This window comes from Maylandia zebra, linkage group LG15, assembly GCF_041146795.1.
Source record: "Maylandia zebra isolate NMK-2024a linkage group LG15, Mzebra_GT3a, whole genome shotgun sequence".
Classification (NCBI taxonomy): Eukaryota; Metazoa; Chordata; class Actinopteri; order Cichliformes; family Cichlidae; genus Maylandia; species Maylandia zebra.
In genome coordinates, this window is record NC_135181.1 from 21,381,840 (window position 1) to 21,400,854 (window position 19,015).

Consider the following 19,015-nt stretch of genomic DNA (forward strand, 5'->3'; position numbering starts at 1 on the left):
GCCGCTTCATTCCCAACTTCTCTGCTAGAGCAGCAGTCCTTAGTGACCTTACTCGCAAATCTAGCCCCACAAAGGTTAAATGGACTGCCGAGTGTGATGCAGCTTTTGTTGATCTTAAAAACTGTTTGTGTAGTGAACCTGTTTTGCAGTGCCCGGATTTTACCCGGCCATTCACTTTGCAGACGGACGCTTCCGGAGAAGGACTTGGAGCAGTGTTGCTGCAGGGTGAGGGTGAGGATAAACGACCAGTGGTGTATATAAGCCGTAAGCTCTTTCCTAGGGAAATGAAATATTCCACTATTGAGAAAGAGGCACTGGCAATAAAATGGGCTCTGGATACATTGAAGTACTATCTAATGGGTGATGAGTTTGTTTTGGAAACTGACCATCGTGCATTACAATGGATGAACAGAATGAAAGACTCTAATGCCAGAATCACTAGATGGTATCTGTCCCTACAGCCATTTCGCTTCAGGATCCAGTATAGACCAGGGCACAAGAATGTGGTGGCCGATTTTCTGTCCCGTTCCATGGAGGAGTGAGTGCCTTAAGGGGGGGGGGGGGGGGGAAGAGTGTGACAAAGTGGAGAAGCAGTTGTAATTCTCTCCATTTGTTCCATATGTGTTTACCTTTTTTTTTGCACATTGTACACATTATTCTGTTTCTATGTATTTGCTATGATTTGCTATTTGTCAAGTAACATTGCTTCACTCACTATCCCGGGTTTGTTTGTGTAAGCGTGTTGTTGCCGGCAAATCAAACATTCTGCAAATTAAGACAAATACTAAGTTATGTTTCTTTATACTTTATTATGTTAGGACTTACAGATTAAGTCATTTGTTCATACTTACTCTGTTTGTCTTTTCAGTCATCATGAGTGTCAGGTGTGGGGAAACGCCCGCTTGGCATTTCCTCATTTTAAAGTCCTGATCATGTCACACATGACATCATCAGGTCAAACCATGTGGAGGGGTTTCTTTTTCCAGAGAGATGCTTCCTTTTGTTTGTGTTAATGTTTAAAGGGATTTGTTGAATGTTTTTCCTTTTGTTAATACTGCCATTTAGTTGTGTAAATGTGCATATTAGAAGTGTGTAGAGGTTTTGTGTTTTTAGATAACCTGAGTAGAGTTTTAGATCCCTCAGTTGAGTGAGTGGTACTGGCTGGGCAATTGGAGGGAAATTGATGGCCCTATTTAAAGCCAGTCTCTACCAGATGCAGGAGAGAGGAGAGGTGAGCTGTGTCACCAGAGCCATGTTATGTTGAGTTTTGTTAAATGAATTGATTTGGGGAAAGTTTTGTTAAGTTACACATTAAATTAAGTTCACTGCAAATAAATTGCTCACCTTGGAAACCCAAAATGTCTGCATAGTCTGCTTCCCTACCACCTTCCTTGACGTTCGAGTGTGACTACTTCACATGCATCTTATATGAGGCATATGCATTGCTAAATATAAATAGATCTAATAAATAGTGAAAAGTTGGAAAAGCATCAAAAGTGTGTGCAGAACGACTGCCGAGCTCCAGAATCGAACTGTGGATTTACTGCCTTCGATTAAGGAATCAAAACCACACTTACGAATCTCGTTTGTAGCTGAACTTCCACGGCTCAGTGAGGGAGGAAAGTGCTCGGAGGTCAAAGGTCTTATGCTGGCTGACGAGCTTACACTCCATCTTCCTTGGGGTACAAACTGCATTGGTGCGCCACTGGAAAGTGACTGTACAACCTGCTGTCTCTGAGAGCAGCTCTGGAGAACCACTTCCTACAGAATGGTCGCATGTAAACAATATGGAGGACTGATGCTTAGCCGAGGCTGGGAGAGAGAGAGGGAAATAAAAAGAAAAACAAAAGATTTTCAGTTTTGGAAGTGAAGACAACACAGCATTAGGATAAGTATGTTAAACTATCAGGAAGGAGTTAATGCCTTTATTTAGACAGAAGAAGAAGACAACGAGAAGCCCACCCCCATCCTAAGTTGCCCAAAAATGAGCATTTACAGCTTGATAAAAAAATTGTTTTGTTTTCCTCATTCATAACAGGTGTAAGGACTGGGACTTTAGTTTTACCCTTTATAATAAACTGGTTCAGGTGTGTTGTTAAGGGCAGCTCTCCTCTGGCCTCACCTCCAATAATTTCGAGTTTAAACAGGTATCATCAAAGAGGCGACATCCATCTTTTATATACAGTTCTTAGTTTTGTATTTTTTCCCACGTCAACATGAAGCCACAATTGATTATAAGTCATTTCTCTAAAAGTAAACAAACTAAATCTGACTGCTAAAACACATAAAAATGTTTTCGCCATGCATGAAGAAAGAAAGAGTTTAATCTTTTCAGAAGTGCATCTAAGCATTGCTCTAATCAGAAATATTGCACCTATACAAAATTTATCATTACTTTCCTTCATGTGTGTTGCACTGCTGACACAACACAAGATTAGCTATTCTGTAAAACTTTTATCTGTGCTTTGGACCACTGATAGTGACAACTGCAGTTAGAAGTTAAAATAAAAAAATACCAACGTTAAAGTTCATATTTTATAGTAGCCATCATATTTTTTTGTGTGCTTATTTTCTTATTACCCAGCTTTCGTGTTGCCATGTCCCAGCTTATGTCTAAAAGAAACAAACCTCTCACATCAACTCCTCAAAATACTCAGCAACTGAAGGAAGGAAGCTGGACTACCCACAGAGAACACATGCAAACGTAGGGAGAACATGCAGGGAAAACTTCCTTAATTTGTTTCTTCTGATAAATGCTGCTATTTGCAAGCTGCGGTGACCAATAAAAATGCTGTTCAGTCATTTTTCTTAAATAAATACTAATATCATTATTGCGAATTTGTATGACATATTGTGTATATTTTGAGGCTGTGAACAATAAAACGTCATTTTCTTTCAGTTTTTTCTTTTGAAGCATTTTTCCCATTAACATCATACCTTGTTTTTGAGCTAGCTATAAGAGTTTTACTAATTACAGAAGACTTTACCTAGTGCGCAGGGATATCCTCCACCATACTGCATCAGCACAGCCTGCTCTTCGTGTTTGAAGTCCATTGTCATGGCTTTACTGATGCCAAATGATAACCCCAACTTGTCTGAACCAGAAACGTGGCACACTGCACTCTGCTCACAGGCCGGTACTTCCACTGAGCCGCAGACTTTGATGTGATACGTACCCGAGTTCCCGTTTACCTAGACATACACACAGAGCTCTGACCTTCCTATGCTTCTAAACAAAGAATATTTCTGTTACAGTGAAACTTTTGAATCAAATAGACTTCCTTTGGTTAGAAAGTGTTCAGTATATCATCAGCTCACCTGGACTTCCTTGGAGAGGTTTGACAGGTCAAATGTAAACTGGAGCTGAGAGTCAGTAAGCTGGCAGCCGCTGATGTTAGTGGCATCTGAACAGACTATCGGGGTTGCCCACTCAAAGAAATAGACGCAGCCCTGCAGCCTCAGCATTTGCGGAGAGCCCTGTTTAGAGATAGAAAGTAGTTAAAAAATAACCAGGATAAAGAGAACAGGCAAAAAGTAAATACTCTTATTATATAGCTCTGCTGACCAGCTCGAGGCCTCTCCGGCAGGTAAAGACAATGGTTGAAGTGTAGTTCTGTAGAGGGTCCAAAGCACACTTTGTTGAGCTGTTGTAGGTGATGGATACCTCCCTTGTTAATTTGTTGAGCTCTGGACCACGGGTGGTGCGACCAATTTCCTTCAAGAGACAATAATGAAAATTATTATTTTATTAACATTAAGTCCTTGTGATGTCACTGCCTTGGTAAGGCAGATCAAAGCAATTAAACTTTTTTTTTTTTTTTTTTAAATAGTGTAAAGGACAGCATTTGTCAAAGAACTCACCACAGGTGGTCCGTCATTTGGATCCATGCAGACAGCGGCTCCAGGTGGGCAGTTGACCCCAGGGATGGGGTTTAGAGGCTGGCAGATGTTGACGTAGAAGTCTGGGTTATCCGGGTCAATGTCATCATCTATTCTCAAAGGAGGAACATGCAGACTGTTAAGGACTGACACAGTGCATATTGTTGTACAGGGACTCGTCATTTTAACTCAAAATGATGCAACTCTGCTATATCTATAGGTGTGAGAGGTGAACCTGTGTCTCACTGACCTGTTGCTGTGTAGTATCCGCTGACATGAATCAGAGGAGTCAGGTCTATGAGAGCAGAGCCGTTCTGGACTGAACAAGTTACCTTTTTATTAAAGGAAAAGCAGAAAAGAAAAATCCCTTTTTAGAGCACAAAACTGTACTGCAAGTCATGAGCCATCAAACAATTACAACTTTAGAGTCCAGGAGTTCAACCATGTTTATTTTCTAATGTTACCAAACTTTTAGAGACTACACAAAAGCTTCAGGGACATCTGCTTATCATTGGACATTCCCCGCTCCTTTGATGACTAAGAAGCTGACTTCAGGTGACCTGTCTGCCTCTGTTAACTTAAGTTTGCTTCTCTCTGGGAAATTATGTGCCATATTAGGAAAGAGCACACCCTGTTTTCCAACTGAACTGCAGTATGTCAAAACAGCTTTTCAACATAAAGGAAGCACTGCAACAACAGGCTGTATTGACTGTATGCAGTCTTTCTGTCTAAACAATTTTCTCCCTCATCTGTGCAGTGAACAGTAAGCAGCTGGTTATATCACAGCAAACACAAACACGCTATAATCATTTATGATTTTTCATCAGCTGTGAGGCTGTAGCTCAGGCCGTAGAGCAGGTCGTCTACTAATCTGAAGGTTGGGGTCTGCATGTGTGCAGGTAGTGACACCAAGGTTCATTCTGTTGCATCCATTGGTGTGCTAATTGTTAGCTAGAAAGCACTTAAGGTGCTTGTATGAATGGGTGAATGAGACAAGCGCTTTGAGTACTCATGGGAGCTGGAGTAGTTTTTATACAGCACTTTTCTACTTAATTTACTACAAGGGAAAACACTAACTTTATTTATTTTTAAATCTTATTACAAAAGTACATTCCTTTTCCACCTGTGATGGACTGGTGAGTCTTCTCTCACACAAACATACTTACAGGCTGCTCACAAACCAACGGTGTGTGGAAAGCGAAGAAGTGCGTGCACGTTTCAGTGTTTGAGCCAATCAGCACTGGCTCTGAGGGGGCTGAGCTCATGCTAGCTGGCCTGCACAAACACAAAACATTCAAACAAACAAACAACATTCACTCGTTTATTCTAAATAAATATATTAAAATCACCAAGGTTGCATTAAAAAGGCGTTTAACAAATCTGTAAATACTTGTAGTGAGTTTACTCTTATTTAAAAGATGAAGCACTACTTCATCAATAAAGCTCTCACACTAGCTTTTCCATCACTACCAGATTCTGAAATAAAGGATTAATTCAAGTTAGTTTTATATTTAGGAAAATTGGAGGAAACAAATGACACACAGTATCACGATGTATACAGGTATGAATTTTCTCTTAAGGGGCACTTTAAATCTCAGTTTGCTATTCCTGAACAACGCAGGTTTGAGAAAATGTGATTCCTGAGAATGCTCTATGCTTGACGTAGTTATAGATGAAAATTAAGATGCAAATGGAGGAAAATGTACCTGCAGATGAAGCTGATGACGGTGCTGTGGGTGAGGCTACGGTTTGCAGGGCATGGACTTCCTTCTTCATAGGTGAGCTCCAGAACATGGTCCTTGTATGAGAGCTTATTGCTCACCTTACCACCACTGACCACATCACTGCCTTCCTTAATGCACACAGCTATAACACATATTCATGGAGATCATTCAGAAAGCTTTAAATGTAAAACACAAAAATATAAATATTCCATAGATCTGTTCTACCAGCTGGAAATCTGCAGAACGCTCAAAGTTTTTTGGGAAATATTTATATTTCTTAGCGAGTGAGTGATCAAATTCAGCTCAGACTCTGGGATTCATTTTTATTATTACTTTTTAATTAATAGTATTTTTTTCAGGACTGCAAATATATCCCATTGTTGAGCATTCGAACCATGACCTTACTGCACTTGTATTGCCACATATTATTCTCTCCCACTGTGTATCTGATGCTGATTAAACATTTCTTAGCATAGCCATCATAAGTTACAAATCCAGACCATTTTTTAACTCTCTGGTAAGCGAGCGGTCAATAATTTGAGAGAACCTGGAAATTCAAGTGTCTGTTTGGGTTTCAGTCGTTGCTTGTGTTGCAGACAAACAGTTATGACGTTCTTGGCGTTTCATAAAGTTTCTGAATATCTATCAAGACTAAACAGTAACCAGATTAAAGTTGAATGAAGCAATCTCTCCTAACTACAGAGGCACTTTGTTTTCTTTATAAAGTAACTGACTGGTTAAAAGCAGAACCGATTGCCTGAAAGTGACTCCTGTATACACTCTGATTCAATGATGACATAACAGAGACCTCTGATCGTCTCAGTGACTGAAGAGAAATGATCTGCTAGACTTCCATCGACATGATTGCACAACAGAGTCAAATTTATCTGCTGCGCCAAATTGTATAATATTCAACTGAGAGAGGCCCTAGACCAGAGAAATATGTGAAGCAGCATACCAAATAAAAGCTACCACCACTGCTGATTTTTCACAATTCATAGAATTAAAATAATCCAAGTATACTTCTCAACTTGGTAGATCTTTCATTTTTTGTAATGAGAAATTGGCTAATATAATCCAGAAATGTGGTGCGGCTAAATTAACAACTCGCCGATTGCAGTGACGTACCAGTGTCAGGGCTGCAACCAGTGTTGGCCACAGATCCACAGATGTTCATGCGGAACACCATCTTCTGGTCCTTATGATGGTGCACAGTGTAACCCTCATCCTTCTTCAAGGGGTTCAGGTCAAATAAATGACCTATGGAAGATGTCATGGTTTAGCACTGTGGCTATTTAGAAATAGATATTTAACTTGTGCACATCTTTACACACTCTTAAGAGAATACCAGAGATCAGCAGACATAAAGAGGAATAAAAAGGGAAAGCAGATGCTTTTTGAGAACTTAAATTTAAATGCATATTACCATAACATTCTCCTTTTATTACTCCAGCAGGTATATCAAAATAAACAAAGATGATATGAGGAGAAAGTGTGTGTTTCTGACCTGTAGCAGGGTTGGTGACTCTGCAGTTGTCATGCTGGACACTATTTAGAGGGCAGGCAGCAGCTGTTTTCCACATGAAGGTGTACACACAGTCTTCAATGTCAGAGATCAGAGTAGGCCGAGAGTTCTATGTGGGGCATATAAATACATGTTTTTTATTTTTTTTTTAATATTTTAAAATAACTCAAATTTGGACCCTACGGGGGAAAAGCAGTGAGCCTCTTCTACATGGATCCTACATTCCACCTCACGTGTGGTTTAGAAAGCCATTTGATGCTCAACAAACTGTTTACTGCATGTTTTACAGCCTGACTGCCATCAAACATTTTAGCTGACCATCTTTTGAGTACAGTTCTTACCACTTTGTTTTTGTCACACTGGAAGCGGATGATACTGATCCTGTTGCGGCTTCCATTTGAACAAGCCTGGCCGCTGGTGTACTGCAGCATTAGGACATTTCCGTCCCACGTAGGACCAGAATGGACCTGACCCAGACTCCAATATTCATCTCCAACCTTCAGGCATGACGCTGCAGTGGAGGGACACTTCCATGGGTCTGTAGCAAGGAGAAGGATTTTCAGTGGATTTCAAGACATAGAAATTTGGGCCAGAATTATATTTAAACTCTAAACCAGAGGTAGATGTAATGACATTACTGTATCCTTTACACCAACCTTTCTGCTTCACCAGCGACCTACAGACGTTAATGTAATACTGTTTATTCGTGTCCCCAGTGGGAAGTTCCGCCTCCCAGTTCCCAGAGTCCATAGCCAGAGGTGAGAGGTCGTACGAGCGACCCTGATCATCACTGACAAGAGAAAAGGAAAAAAGGAGAAAATTCTGGACTGTGGTCCTTTCTGTAAATGATAATTAAATTCTACTAAGTTACACAAACTACATACACTATAAGAAAAAAAGAAGTCCGTGTGTTGGAGTCAAATTGTTAAATGTTGTCATTGTGTTACTTAAATTTGTAAGTCTTAGTTCAAACTGTAGGATCAAAGATGTTCCTTTGTCACCTCTCCAGCCAGTTTGTTGCTGGGGGAGGCTGAAGTGTTTTATTGTAGGCATCTATGTGAGGGTTCTGTTTGTTGCTTAGTAATCTTCCTGCTTTTATGATCCTTTTGGTGAGCAGGAGGTCACAAACACACACCCCCAAACACAAACACATACACTCTCACACACACACACACTCTCACACACAGCCTTATCTTTTAGAACATAAAATTGGAAGGCAATAATGACACGAGGACGACTTACTTGTAAGAGCAGCTGGTGGTCTTGACTGGGACACAGGCCAGTGCAGTGGGCCAGTTGAACAAATAGGTGCAGTCTGGAGTCTCCCTAATATACTCCGGTTCTCCCTGAAAAAGTGAAGTAGCATTAGACACAATTGCTTAAGAGCTTAGAAGACCTCTGTGTGTCGTGAAAAATAACGGCCCAACATTATGTGTTAAAAAAAAAAAAAAAAAAGGAATCAGAGAGATGTTAATTTTTTTTTTATTTCGTATACATCTTGTTTATATTTTTTATCTATTCAGAGATCAATTCTGCAACTAACAGTAATGTGTGCAGAAGGCAGGCCCTGAAACACAGTGGTCATTTATGTGGAGACAAACCACAGGATGATTCTTTCAACCACAAATCTCCAAGTGCAAAACTGTCACTCAGTCACCAGTCAGTCTTACAGATATCTGATCTGTTGCTCTCTGTTAACAACCCCTTCAAAGCTACATAGGAGGAGCAGAATTTCTGTGTGTGTTAAACTTACAGGATTCCTGTCAGGGTTGCAGGAGAAGTAGATATTGGTAGACCTCTCATAAACTTTATGGCAGATTTCTCCACTGGTGTAGTTCAGGATGATCTGGTCTCCAACATAAGTTAGCACCTGGTTTGCCATTCCTGTGTTCACACGAGCGAAAATTTAAAAACACGAGTACTGTAAAAATGACAGAGTTTCTTATACAGTGTAATGTTTAATCTGTCTTTTCATACCTGCGATCTTATGTTTTCCTCCGGCAACTTGGCAGGAGGAGACAGTTTCACCTTCGGTCTTTTTGTGGGTGCAAACATCTTTTTGGAGTCCGCCGCAAATTGAAAGATAGTAAGTGTACTTGGCAGCATTTAGGAAGTAATCTCTACCCTTCAGAGAGCTCAGATCAAATTCATAGCCACTCTTAGGGTCACGAACTCGACAGTCAGTACCTATGAGGGAAAGTTCGGATAATTTATTGTCCATTTCCATGGTGGATCAAATGCTAAAATGTACAGATTTTGTCTCTATGTTTAACCTTAAGGAACAGTTTCTGTCCACTGTCACAGACGTTTTTACCTTGTGACTTCCTGATAGGGCAGGCCTCGGACGTCCGCCAGATGAAGACATATTCACAACCATCTATACGGTCAAACATGGGAGAGCCCTTGAAGTAATTACAAATGGACACAAATAATCAAAATTTAAATTAAAAGAAATTGCTACTGGAGTTGAACATGCAACATTTAAAAGACAAAAATGAATTTTTATTTGTGATTTGCCTAAAACAGACAAGACCAGAAAAAGCTACAAAAGGTATTCAGAGATTAATTCGGTACACATCTCAAACAAATAAAATGAAGGTATGCCTCTATCATGAAATCCATTTGCAAATACCTCAAGGGGAACTTATTTTATGTATTTTTGGTAACAAAGTAACCATAAAATGTAGCTTTCAGTTAGTGAGTTAAAGTCTAACAGTGCTACTGAAGAAAGCACTAAAATAAACAGTACACGTTTTCTCACTTAGCCTCTATCGCAGTTAGAAACTAGAAAATAAACATCACATTTTTCCTACCAAATCTGATCCACACAACTAAAACATTTATATTATAATAATATCAAATAGTCATCTTGTGAACATTATGACTGGGTTAGTTCAAGAGTCTAAAAACACTCACCGGGTTTTCATCACACTGAAAGATGATGCGAGTTGAGTACTGGGACGAAGACCCGCATTTGTCTCCATTCTGGTACACCACGCTGATGGAGCCATCTTCTGCTGCCTGTGGGCTGGACTGGATGTATCCCAGGTTGTATCCTTTGCCATCAATGACAACGCAGGATCCCAAAAAGCCCACTGCAGACAATACAAAATGTTATACTCTAACTATTTGCCTGCATTTTTCCAGTAATATCCCGTGCCATCCTTACAGTCTAGCATTTAGGAAAATGCCTTTCCAAAAAACAAAAACAAAAAAAAGTCATTCATATTTTTATTTAGCTTTGATGACAACATGCATTTGCTATGAGATCATTTTTATAAACATCACAACATTTATTTACATCCAGAACTGAATTAAATGTTAAGAACTTGTATTGATGATGGAAAAGTCAGACAGCTGCATAAAGCTTTTTCCATTTGTGGAAAAACTTGGTCATTGACTTTGTAAGTAGAAGTGCTCTCTGAATGTTAAACACAGCTGTGATTTCAAATGTTGATTTCTATTAATTATTTGGTTTTTTTTTTTTTTTTTTTTTTTTTTTCAAATTGGACCGCATCAGTTCCTCAGATTCCATTTCCCCACTTTGGTTACAGATTTTCATAAATGCATTGCACAGTTTCTAAACGAGTTTCTGTAGTTTCATATTCTTCGTTTTTTCTTTGCTTGATGCAGGCCAATAATTTGACCCTTGTGAAACGGAGAAAAATCTCTTCTACGCCCACAGAATGGCAACGTGGTTGTTTACAAAGAGAGAAGCTACTCACTGCATCAGTTAGGGTTCATTAACCCGTTCCACTCAAAGCAATATTAATCACCGATCTCCAATGGAAGACTCTTCTTATTCTCTGCTCTGCTTATTTACACCAAGTAAATGAAGTAAGACTATCAAAAAACATATGTCAGACTTAACTGGGTGTATTTTATAACAATAAATTGTAAATGAAGGCAAATCAGTTAACCAGCAACCTGTACAGTTTAAATGTGGTATCAGACTAGGTTAACAGTTCATCTGCATATTTTAATACAACTTCTGGAGGCTTACTGCTGATTTTTCGCTGTTTAAAACAAATGGCTGTGGAAGGAGCAGATACAAAGTTTGCTTGTCTTCTTCACATTGGAGTTTGCTGATCAGGGGCTTTGGTAAAAGTAAAAGTTTAAATGGTGGTCACCAGAACAGCAGCTTTTTTGGGCGCTAGAAACACGTGTTCTTTAACTCTACCTGCGCTCATCTTCTCAGCACTGGCTCAGTCTCTTTGCAGTGTGTAAACAGACTCTGGTTTCACATTAAACTGTGCCAACGTCATAGTCTCCGCTGCTGTTGTTGGTGTTTCTGTTTAAAACTGCACCCTGTGTGGGCTTAATGTTGTCAGAATTTTTATTCACTAGCTACTCTAAACATGTTTGCATTGCACGTCTGCTTTAGTCGCAAATGTGGGTGAAACGCTCACATTAGCATTTCCATGGTGACAATGGCGAGCTACGGAGCCGTGCCTCAAACAAAGCATCGAAGACTTCGTATCGAGAATTTTTTATAAACAAATTATTCAAAAATAATCAATGAATAGTTGCAGCCCTAGTTGTGTCAAATCCTCGTCAACGTCAAATCCTCTTATGTCTATCTAAACCTGTTAATTTCTCACCTGGACACTCATCTACACGTGGGAGGGGTTTGCAGACGTTGATATAAAACCTCCTTGATGTGCCTGAATCTGTGTTTATGGGATTCCACGGGTAGTCATCTTCATCCCGGATCAGGTGACTCAGGTCATACTCATTACCATGCAAATCTAGAAGTGAAAAAAATAAATCAGATTTATTCATTAATTAATGAAGACATGTTCAAGTTAGTAAACTTTTTTGTAATCTAACAAATTCTAAAAAAAGGGACACCTGAAAAAAAAGAAGCCATGATAATTTGTTTGTGTGTGTGCCCAAACCTGTGATCCTGCAGTCAACTGGAGCAGGCATGCAGGCCAAAGCGGTGGAGAACTCAAAGAGGACGTCATGGACCACATGCTTAGGGGAAGTACTCATGTCCTCTCGCACCAGTTTTAAGGATCCAGGGTAAGACTTTGGATCACACACAAAATTAATCCGGAAGGTGTCCCGAGTTGCTGATGAAAAAGCAAAAAAAAAATTTAAAAAAAATTTAAAAAAAATGGAGGAAAGTCACAAAAAGTACACCACTGTAACGTAAAAATAGCATCAGTATTTTTGTTTATAACCATAGTGTTGTTTGATCAAAATACAAAATGAATGGACACTTGGCCATGTCCATCATCAGATCTCACTGTGTGACACATTTCAAGATCCAGCGTGAACTGCTTTATTCTGTACATTTTCTATTGTGCTTTTGCTACCTGTTGGAACGTCAACAGGTCCCCTGTATGTTAGTTGGAGGATGCCGTCAGTTGAATACTGGAGGGTCTTCTCCTCCCCCACAGGGCTGATGGGGTGCTCGTTCTCCAGCTCACAGCCGGCCATTCCCTGACCACATTCAGCTACATCTGAGCAGATGTTTACCTGCAGGTAGGTGGGATACCACTTTGAGTTTGTGTGCTTTATGCGATATTTCATACCATATAATAAGTAAACATCTTAACGACAAAGTCTGTGAATACACAATCGAATGATGTAGTCCAGCATCACACATCCAATTCAAAAACTAAAAAGAATACAAAACAACAACAGGTAAATCAGCAGTATAAAGACAATATTTTGGATCATTTTAGTCACTTGCCTGCCAAAGCTTATAAATGTTGGTGTTTACGTTTTATAGTTTTAATGTTTTTTTGTTTGTTTTTTTATAGGTTATATTTTTATTTAAAATGTTAAATTCAATTTTATTTATATAGCACCAAATCATTTTATATTGTAAAGGCCCTGCAATAATACAGAAAAACCCCCAACAGTTAGACAACCTCTAATGAGCAAGCACTTTGGCGACAGAGAGAAAGAAAACGTCCCTTTCAACAGGAAGAAACCTCTGCAGAGGTTAAAAAATTAAAAGAAGAAAAAAGTGCTAGTTACACCCAAAGTTAAATGATGTGCAATCATTTTAAAGCTGAAACTGTTCTTTCATCAGTCTGCATTCATAAGGTTTATCCGTTAATATAATTCATTACCCTTTTTAGTAGCATTTAAAAGAAAAACATTGTTTCATACTTTCACATTTTTTAAAATAAACTAAATAAGGACAATAAACATTTTTCATCTTATTCTGAAGTTTCATGAACTACAATCAGAAAGCTTCATCTGCCATGTTTTAGTGCTACGTAATGCGCTATATAGCTCTAATCGTTACCCTACATGGCTGGCAATTAAATTCCCTCCTCACAATGCTTTATTTGATTAGAATTTAATACAACCATTTGGAAAATATCACTTGAAATGCAAAAATGTAATGTTTTCCATAGCACTGCGACACTTCTATGCAACACTTGAGAGCTATAATTTGCAGAAATTATGTATGCTGGCAGAATATTGTTGAAGTGTCTTACCAGGAATTTCTTGCCATTCCCACTTGTATTGTATCCGGTCTTGGAAGCCAAGGGCGTTAGGTTGTACTCAAAGCCAGTGTTGGGGTCCACCACAGCACATGTCTGATATGCCAAAAAAAACAACAACCCAAAAACCCCACACAGATTACAACCATTTCAAGTATTTTGTTAAGTTTACCACAGTGTATCAATTACAATTAAGTCAAATTAAGACTTAAGATCCATGCAAGTACACTTACATTGTTTGTGATGGTTCTGATGGCACAGGCTGCATTGGTCTCCCACATAAAGGTGGCAGTGCAGTTCTGGTACATCAGGAATCGCGGTCCCTTAACCTGAATAGTGCGGAGTGCAAACATTGTTACACTCAAACCACCACTGTAGACAGCCAACAAGCCATTCTCTTCTCAAAACTGCATTTACTCACGAGAGTCCCTCTGGAGCAGACCAGGTGAATGCGCGTTGTATACGAGAGTTTCTGACCGTCCGAATCACAGGCAGAGCCATCTGTGAACTCCAGCATAAGGCGGTCCCGTGCTTCGATGATCGGCCCTCGCTTTGAAATGCCCATGTTACTGACTGACACCTCCTCCTCTACAGAGCCCTGAGGGGAGGCAGGAGGGAAGAGGTGAATAATTGAGTATCAGACACCAGTTACACTCTGCAGTTACTTTGAGATTCTTATTCAAATGTTCACCCTGAGCATGTTATTATAAAATGGGTGGAAGCAATATTAAAAAATAAAAAAAGAGCAGCAACAACACAGAAAAAACATTTGCCGAATGACTTTGTTTACAAAAATATAGCAAATCATATTTTGTGTCACTTTCTTCTGGGTTATTAAATGTTTGGTACGCCTATATTCATGTCCAGATCTTTCCATCTCTAAAGGCACACTAGACTAATCAATAAATATTAACATATTAAAAATAGTGTAGCAAAATAAGTATTATCGTTTCTGTCAACTGTAATATAAATTATATGATGGAAAAAGAGGAATTTGTTGTTGCCAGCTCTGTTGTCAGAGTTGACTGTAACTGTCAATTACACATGTAGGGATGGTAGTTAGAGACAAAGCCAGACAAATTTAAAGTTCAAATCAGTCCACTCTGCAAACTGCTTCTTGGTTGAATTCCTTTAACCAGTGGTAAAGTCATACCTCTCACTGTTCTCTTTGCAAATACAGATAGTTATTTTTTCATGAGCAATACATTAGTAAATCTGGCCCATAGTGGTATAGTCACAATTCTCTAAAACCAGCAAGAAAAATTAACACAATCAATCATAAACCCGAAGTGGATTTGCAACAAGGCCCCCTTTCAAGTCAGTTTCACAGTCCTTCTGGTCAGGCTATATATACACAAGATTTCAATGCAATGAGAAAAGATTCAAAGTCAAATTTGCCTCAAGACCTTTGAAAAAACGCATCCCATCCAGGCCTCGACTACCCAATCAGAGTTGGCAAAGGGGTGTATGGCTGGACTCACTGGTGTCCAGATTCTGATTTTGACAAGGTGTTTTGAGGATGATACTCAAGCTATGCTTTGTGTTACTGCAGTTCACCGTCTGGTCTCCACCAGGGAAAGTTTGGTATTCACCAGAAGACTGACATGAGCTGTGTGTTCTTCCTCAGTAATGTCGCATCTCTCTGATTCAGTGGAGGTGTTTAATGTTACAGACCTGTTTGGTTACATATTTCATCTCGCAGATGGATGCATCGCGGTCGCAGCCATGTACAGGGCTGATGGGGCGGCATACGTTGATGTAATACTTCTTCAGATTATTGCTGTCGGATAAGTCCATCACCTGCCAGTTGGAGGTGGTGTGTGACAGGCTGAAATTGAAGAAGAAAAGCTTGACGAGGAGGGCAGCAGATTGGCAACAATTCAGTGCTGGACTGGATGTACTTATTTTCATGGCCTTGGATTTAGACACTGGTAAAGCAGTTGCTGCACAATGCTTTTTAAAAGCATTACCTGGATAAGTCATACTGTTCCAGTGTGTCTGGATCGGTCACCAAACACTCATGGGGTCTTTCAGGGCACGCGTAGGAGGTATACCAGCGGAAGTTGTACGTGTACTTGTCTTCTATCTGAACGAAGATTTTAACAAACAGATGTTTATATACAAATCATACAGGAGACACAAAATACGTCAAACACTGTTTAAACAATCTGACAAAGAGGTAGGGAGGATTTTACCTGGAATTCTGGGTTTCCTGGTCCAATTTGTGGGTCACAGAGGAAAGAGATGAGCGTAGATCTGGGAGTGTGCTCTTCGTTGTTGTATGGGGTGCCGTTACTGTAGTTCAGCTGAATCAGCCCATCGTAGTACGACAGACGGGAGTTCTGTTCCCCAAGACTCCAAAAACTAAAGAAAAAATATGATGTAATTTATTCATGTTTCTTCATTGCTGAGTGTATTTAAATCACTCGGTTTCAGGATCTTTAATTTAATAATGAGTGTGTTATTCAATATTGACCTAAACTTTTTACACACAATGTTGTGTGTTGGGATGTAAAATGACCAGTATAATGTACAAAATGCAGATTGATAGAAGGAATGTTTAACTTAGGCTTCCAAAAAAAATATAGATCCTAAACTAAATACATTGTTGCACAACGCGTGACGCTCATTTATCCCTCTTCTTTCCACTACACCTTCAATACAGCAGGAATTTGCAGTGCAATCAGATGGAGGCAGATTATTTATTGAATTCTTGATCCAATTGGTATTAAAATTAGCAAACTAAGGTAACACAGCAAAAGCACACTACGAATACTTCAGGGATAATTTACATTGATTTCTCAGATTTGTGAGAAAATTCACGTCACTTCATTTTTTTAAGCACGGTTGTTTTTAAAAGTGCTTAAAAGTGGAGTGAAAGTTGAGAAAGTGGGGCAGAACAGAATAAAGAAGTGCGATTCTTCTTGCATGTTTGTAGCCTGTAGTCTTACTTCTTTTCCACCTGGCATGCGCCGGCCTTCTCAGGACACGACGAAACACTGACTGGACCACAGACGTTGATGTAATACTGATAGATGCCTTTAGTCAGGTTGTAAAAACCACCATGAGGCTTGGAGAGAGGCGACAAGTCGAAAGAGAAGCCTGTGGAGAAGCTAAGGTTAGTTAGAGGTTAACAAGAGGATTTAAAGTAAAGAGACAAGAAAAAGGCAACCACAGGTTTTTTTCTTCCTGGTTTGCCATCATGAAAGTAACATGTGAGAGGGCACACGTGTAACCTACCATGATACAGGTGTTACATTCTCCACTAGGTGGCAGTATCGAGCAAGAGTAGTGAAACCATGGTGGTATCAGATAACTTTTTATTAATTAACTTTTTCAAGATTATTATTTTGTCATTCCTGGCGTGTGCACACACATGCACAGACAGATGCACACAGCTGGAATTAATTGCTAAGAAAACATAATTCATTTTGGATTTGGAAGTATCAATTTTTAAAACGATCACATATTAAATGGAGCAAGATCCACTTTTCTATCCCCTTTTTGTATTTATATATACAGTGGGGCAAAAAAGTATTTAGTCAGCCACCGATTGTGCAAGTTCCCCCACCTAAAATGATGACAGAGGTCAGTAATTTGCACCAGAGGTACACTTCAACTGTGAGAGACAGAATGTGAAAAAAAAAAAAAAATCCATGAATCCACATGGTAGGATTTGTAAAGAATTTATTCGTAAATCAGGGTGGAAAATAAGTATTTGGTCAATGACAAAAATACAACTCAATACTTTGTAACATAACCTTTGTTGGCAATAACAGAGGTCAAACGTTTACTATAGGTCTTTACCAGGTTTGCACACACAGTAGCTGGTATTTTGGCCCATTCCTCCATGCAGATCTTCTCGAGAGCAGTGATGTTCTGGGGCTGTCGCCGAGCAACACGGACTTTCAACTCCCTCCACAGATTTTCTATGGGGTTGAGGTCTGGAGACTGGCTAGGCCACTCCAGGACTTTCAAATGCTTCTTACGGAGCCACTCCTTTGTTGCCCGGGGGGTGTGTTTTGGATCATTGTCATGTTGGAAGACCCAGCCTCGTTTCATCTTCAAAGTTCTCACTGATGGAAGGAGGTTTTGGCTCAAAATCTCACGATACATGGCCCCATTCATTCTGTCCTTAACACGGATCAGTCGTCCTGTCCCCTTGGCAGAAAAACAGCCCCATAGCATGATGTTTCCACCCCCATGCTTCACAGTAGGTATGGTGTTCTTGGGATGCAACTCAGTATTCTTCTTCCTCCAAACACGACGAGTTGAGTTTATACCAAAAAGTTCTACTTTGGTTTCATCTGACCACATGACATTCTCCCAATCCTCTGCTGTATCATCCATGTGCTCTCTGGCAAACTTCAGACGGGCCTGGACATGCACTGGCTTCAGCAGCGGAACACGTCTGGCACTGCGGGATTTGATTCCCTGCCGTTGTAGTGTGTTACTGATGGTGACCTTTGTTACTTTGGTCCCAGCTCTCTGCAGGTCATTCACCAGGTCCCCCCGTGTGGTTCTGGGATCTTTGCTCACCGTTCTCATGATCATTTTGACCCCACGGGATGAGATCTTGCGTGGAGCCCCAGATCGAGGGAGATTATCAGTGGTCTTGTATGTCTTCCATTTTCTGATGATTGCTCCCACAGTTGATTTTTTCACACCAAGCTGCTTGCCTATTGTAGATTCACTCTTCCCAGTCTGGTGCAGGTCTACAATACTTTTCCTGGTGTCCTTCGAAAGCTCTTTGGTCTTGGCCATGGCGGAGTTTGGAGCCTGACTGTTTGAGGCTGTGGACAGGTGTCTTTTATACAGATGATGAGTTCAAACAGGTGCCATTCATACAGGTAACGAGTGGGGGACAGAAAAGCTTCTTACAGAAGACGTTACAGGTCTGTGAGAGCCAGAGATTTTCCTTGTTTGAGGTGACCAAATACTTATTTTCCACCCTGATTTACGAATAAATTCTTTACAAATCCTACCATGTGAATTCATGGATTTTTTTTTCACATTCTGTCTCTCACAGTTGAAGTGTACCTCTGGTGCAAATTACTGACCTCTGTCATCATTTTAGGTGGGGGAACTTGCACAATCGGTGGCTGACTAAATACTTTTTTGCCCCACTGTATCAGAAGACAACAGGTGTTTTCTTTATTTTCTTTTATAACAGTTCATTTAAACTGCATAAAAACTACAAGATATGCAATGAGCTCTAAACTGAATTGTCTGGAAGATGATGAAAAAAAAAACAGATTTAAAAAAAAAAAAAAAAAAAAAAAAATTGTAAATCAAGAAATACTTAAAACTTTGAATTGTGATTTTTTTGCCTGTCCTTCATTTCTTCCACATGTAAAGTATATTTGACAGCAAAGCACAATCAGCTGTATTTGACACAGACTGTCAGATTGTGTTGAGAA

At 39.7% G+C, this 19,015-nt stretch overlaps 1 protein-coding gene across 1 annotated transcript in view; it reads right to left on the reverse strand.

Moving 5' to 3' along the window:
• The window catches only part of igf2r (insulin-like growth factor 2 receptor), a 53,174-nt gene that overhangs the window by 11,646 nt on the left and 22,513 nt on the right, over nt 1-19,015 (reverse strand). Inside the window, exons 15-41 of the mRNA XM_004550672.6 lie at nt 16,547-16,697; nt 15,791-15,959; nt 15,566-15,681; nt 15,270-15,423; nt 14,017-14,193; nt 13,829-13,924; nt 13,590-13,691; nt 12,450-12,612; nt 12,027-12,203; nt 11,730-11,876; nt 10,045-10,223; nt 9,443-9,530; nt 9,106-9,315; nt 8,882-9,012; nt 8,371-8,474; nt 7,785-7,918; nt 7,470-7,666; nt 7,111-7,237; nt 6,732-6,863; nt 5,586-5,745; nt 5,046-5,154; nt 4,130-4,211; nt 3,862-3,989; nt 3,566-3,715; nt 3,319-3,477; nt 2,988-3,192; nt 1,578-1,812 (exon numbers count right to left, since the gene is read on the reverse strand). Of these exons, the coding sequence (XP_004550729.2) occupies nt 1,578-1,812; nt 2,988-3,192; nt 3,319-3,477; nt 3,566-3,715; nt 3,862-3,989; nt 4,130-4,211; nt 5,046-5,154; nt 5,586-5,745; nt 6,732-6,863; nt 7,111-7,237; nt 7,470-7,666; nt 7,785-7,918; nt 8,371-8,474; nt 8,882-9,012; nt 9,106-9,315; nt 9,443-9,530; nt 10,045-10,223; nt 11,730-11,876; nt 12,027-12,203; nt 12,450-12,612; nt 13,590-13,691; nt 13,829-13,924; nt 14,017-14,193; nt 15,270-15,423; nt 15,566-15,681; nt 15,791-15,959; nt 16,547-16,697 (3,982 nt within the window). The remainder of the gene's footprint in view (nt 1-1,577; nt 1,813-2,987; nt 3,193-3,318; nt 3,478-3,565; nt 3,716-3,861; nt 3,990-4,129; nt 4,212-5,045; nt 5,155-5,585; nt 5,746-6,731; nt 6,864-7,110; nt 7,238-7,469; nt 7,667-7,784; nt 7,919-8,370; nt 8,475-8,881; nt 9,013-9,105; nt 9,316-9,442; nt 9,531-10,044; nt 10,224-11,729; nt 11,877-12,026; nt 12,204-12,449; nt 12,613-13,589; nt 13,692-13,828; nt 13,925-14,016; nt 14,194-15,269; nt 15,424-15,565; nt 15,682-15,790; nt 15,960-16,546; nt 16,698-19,015) is intronic.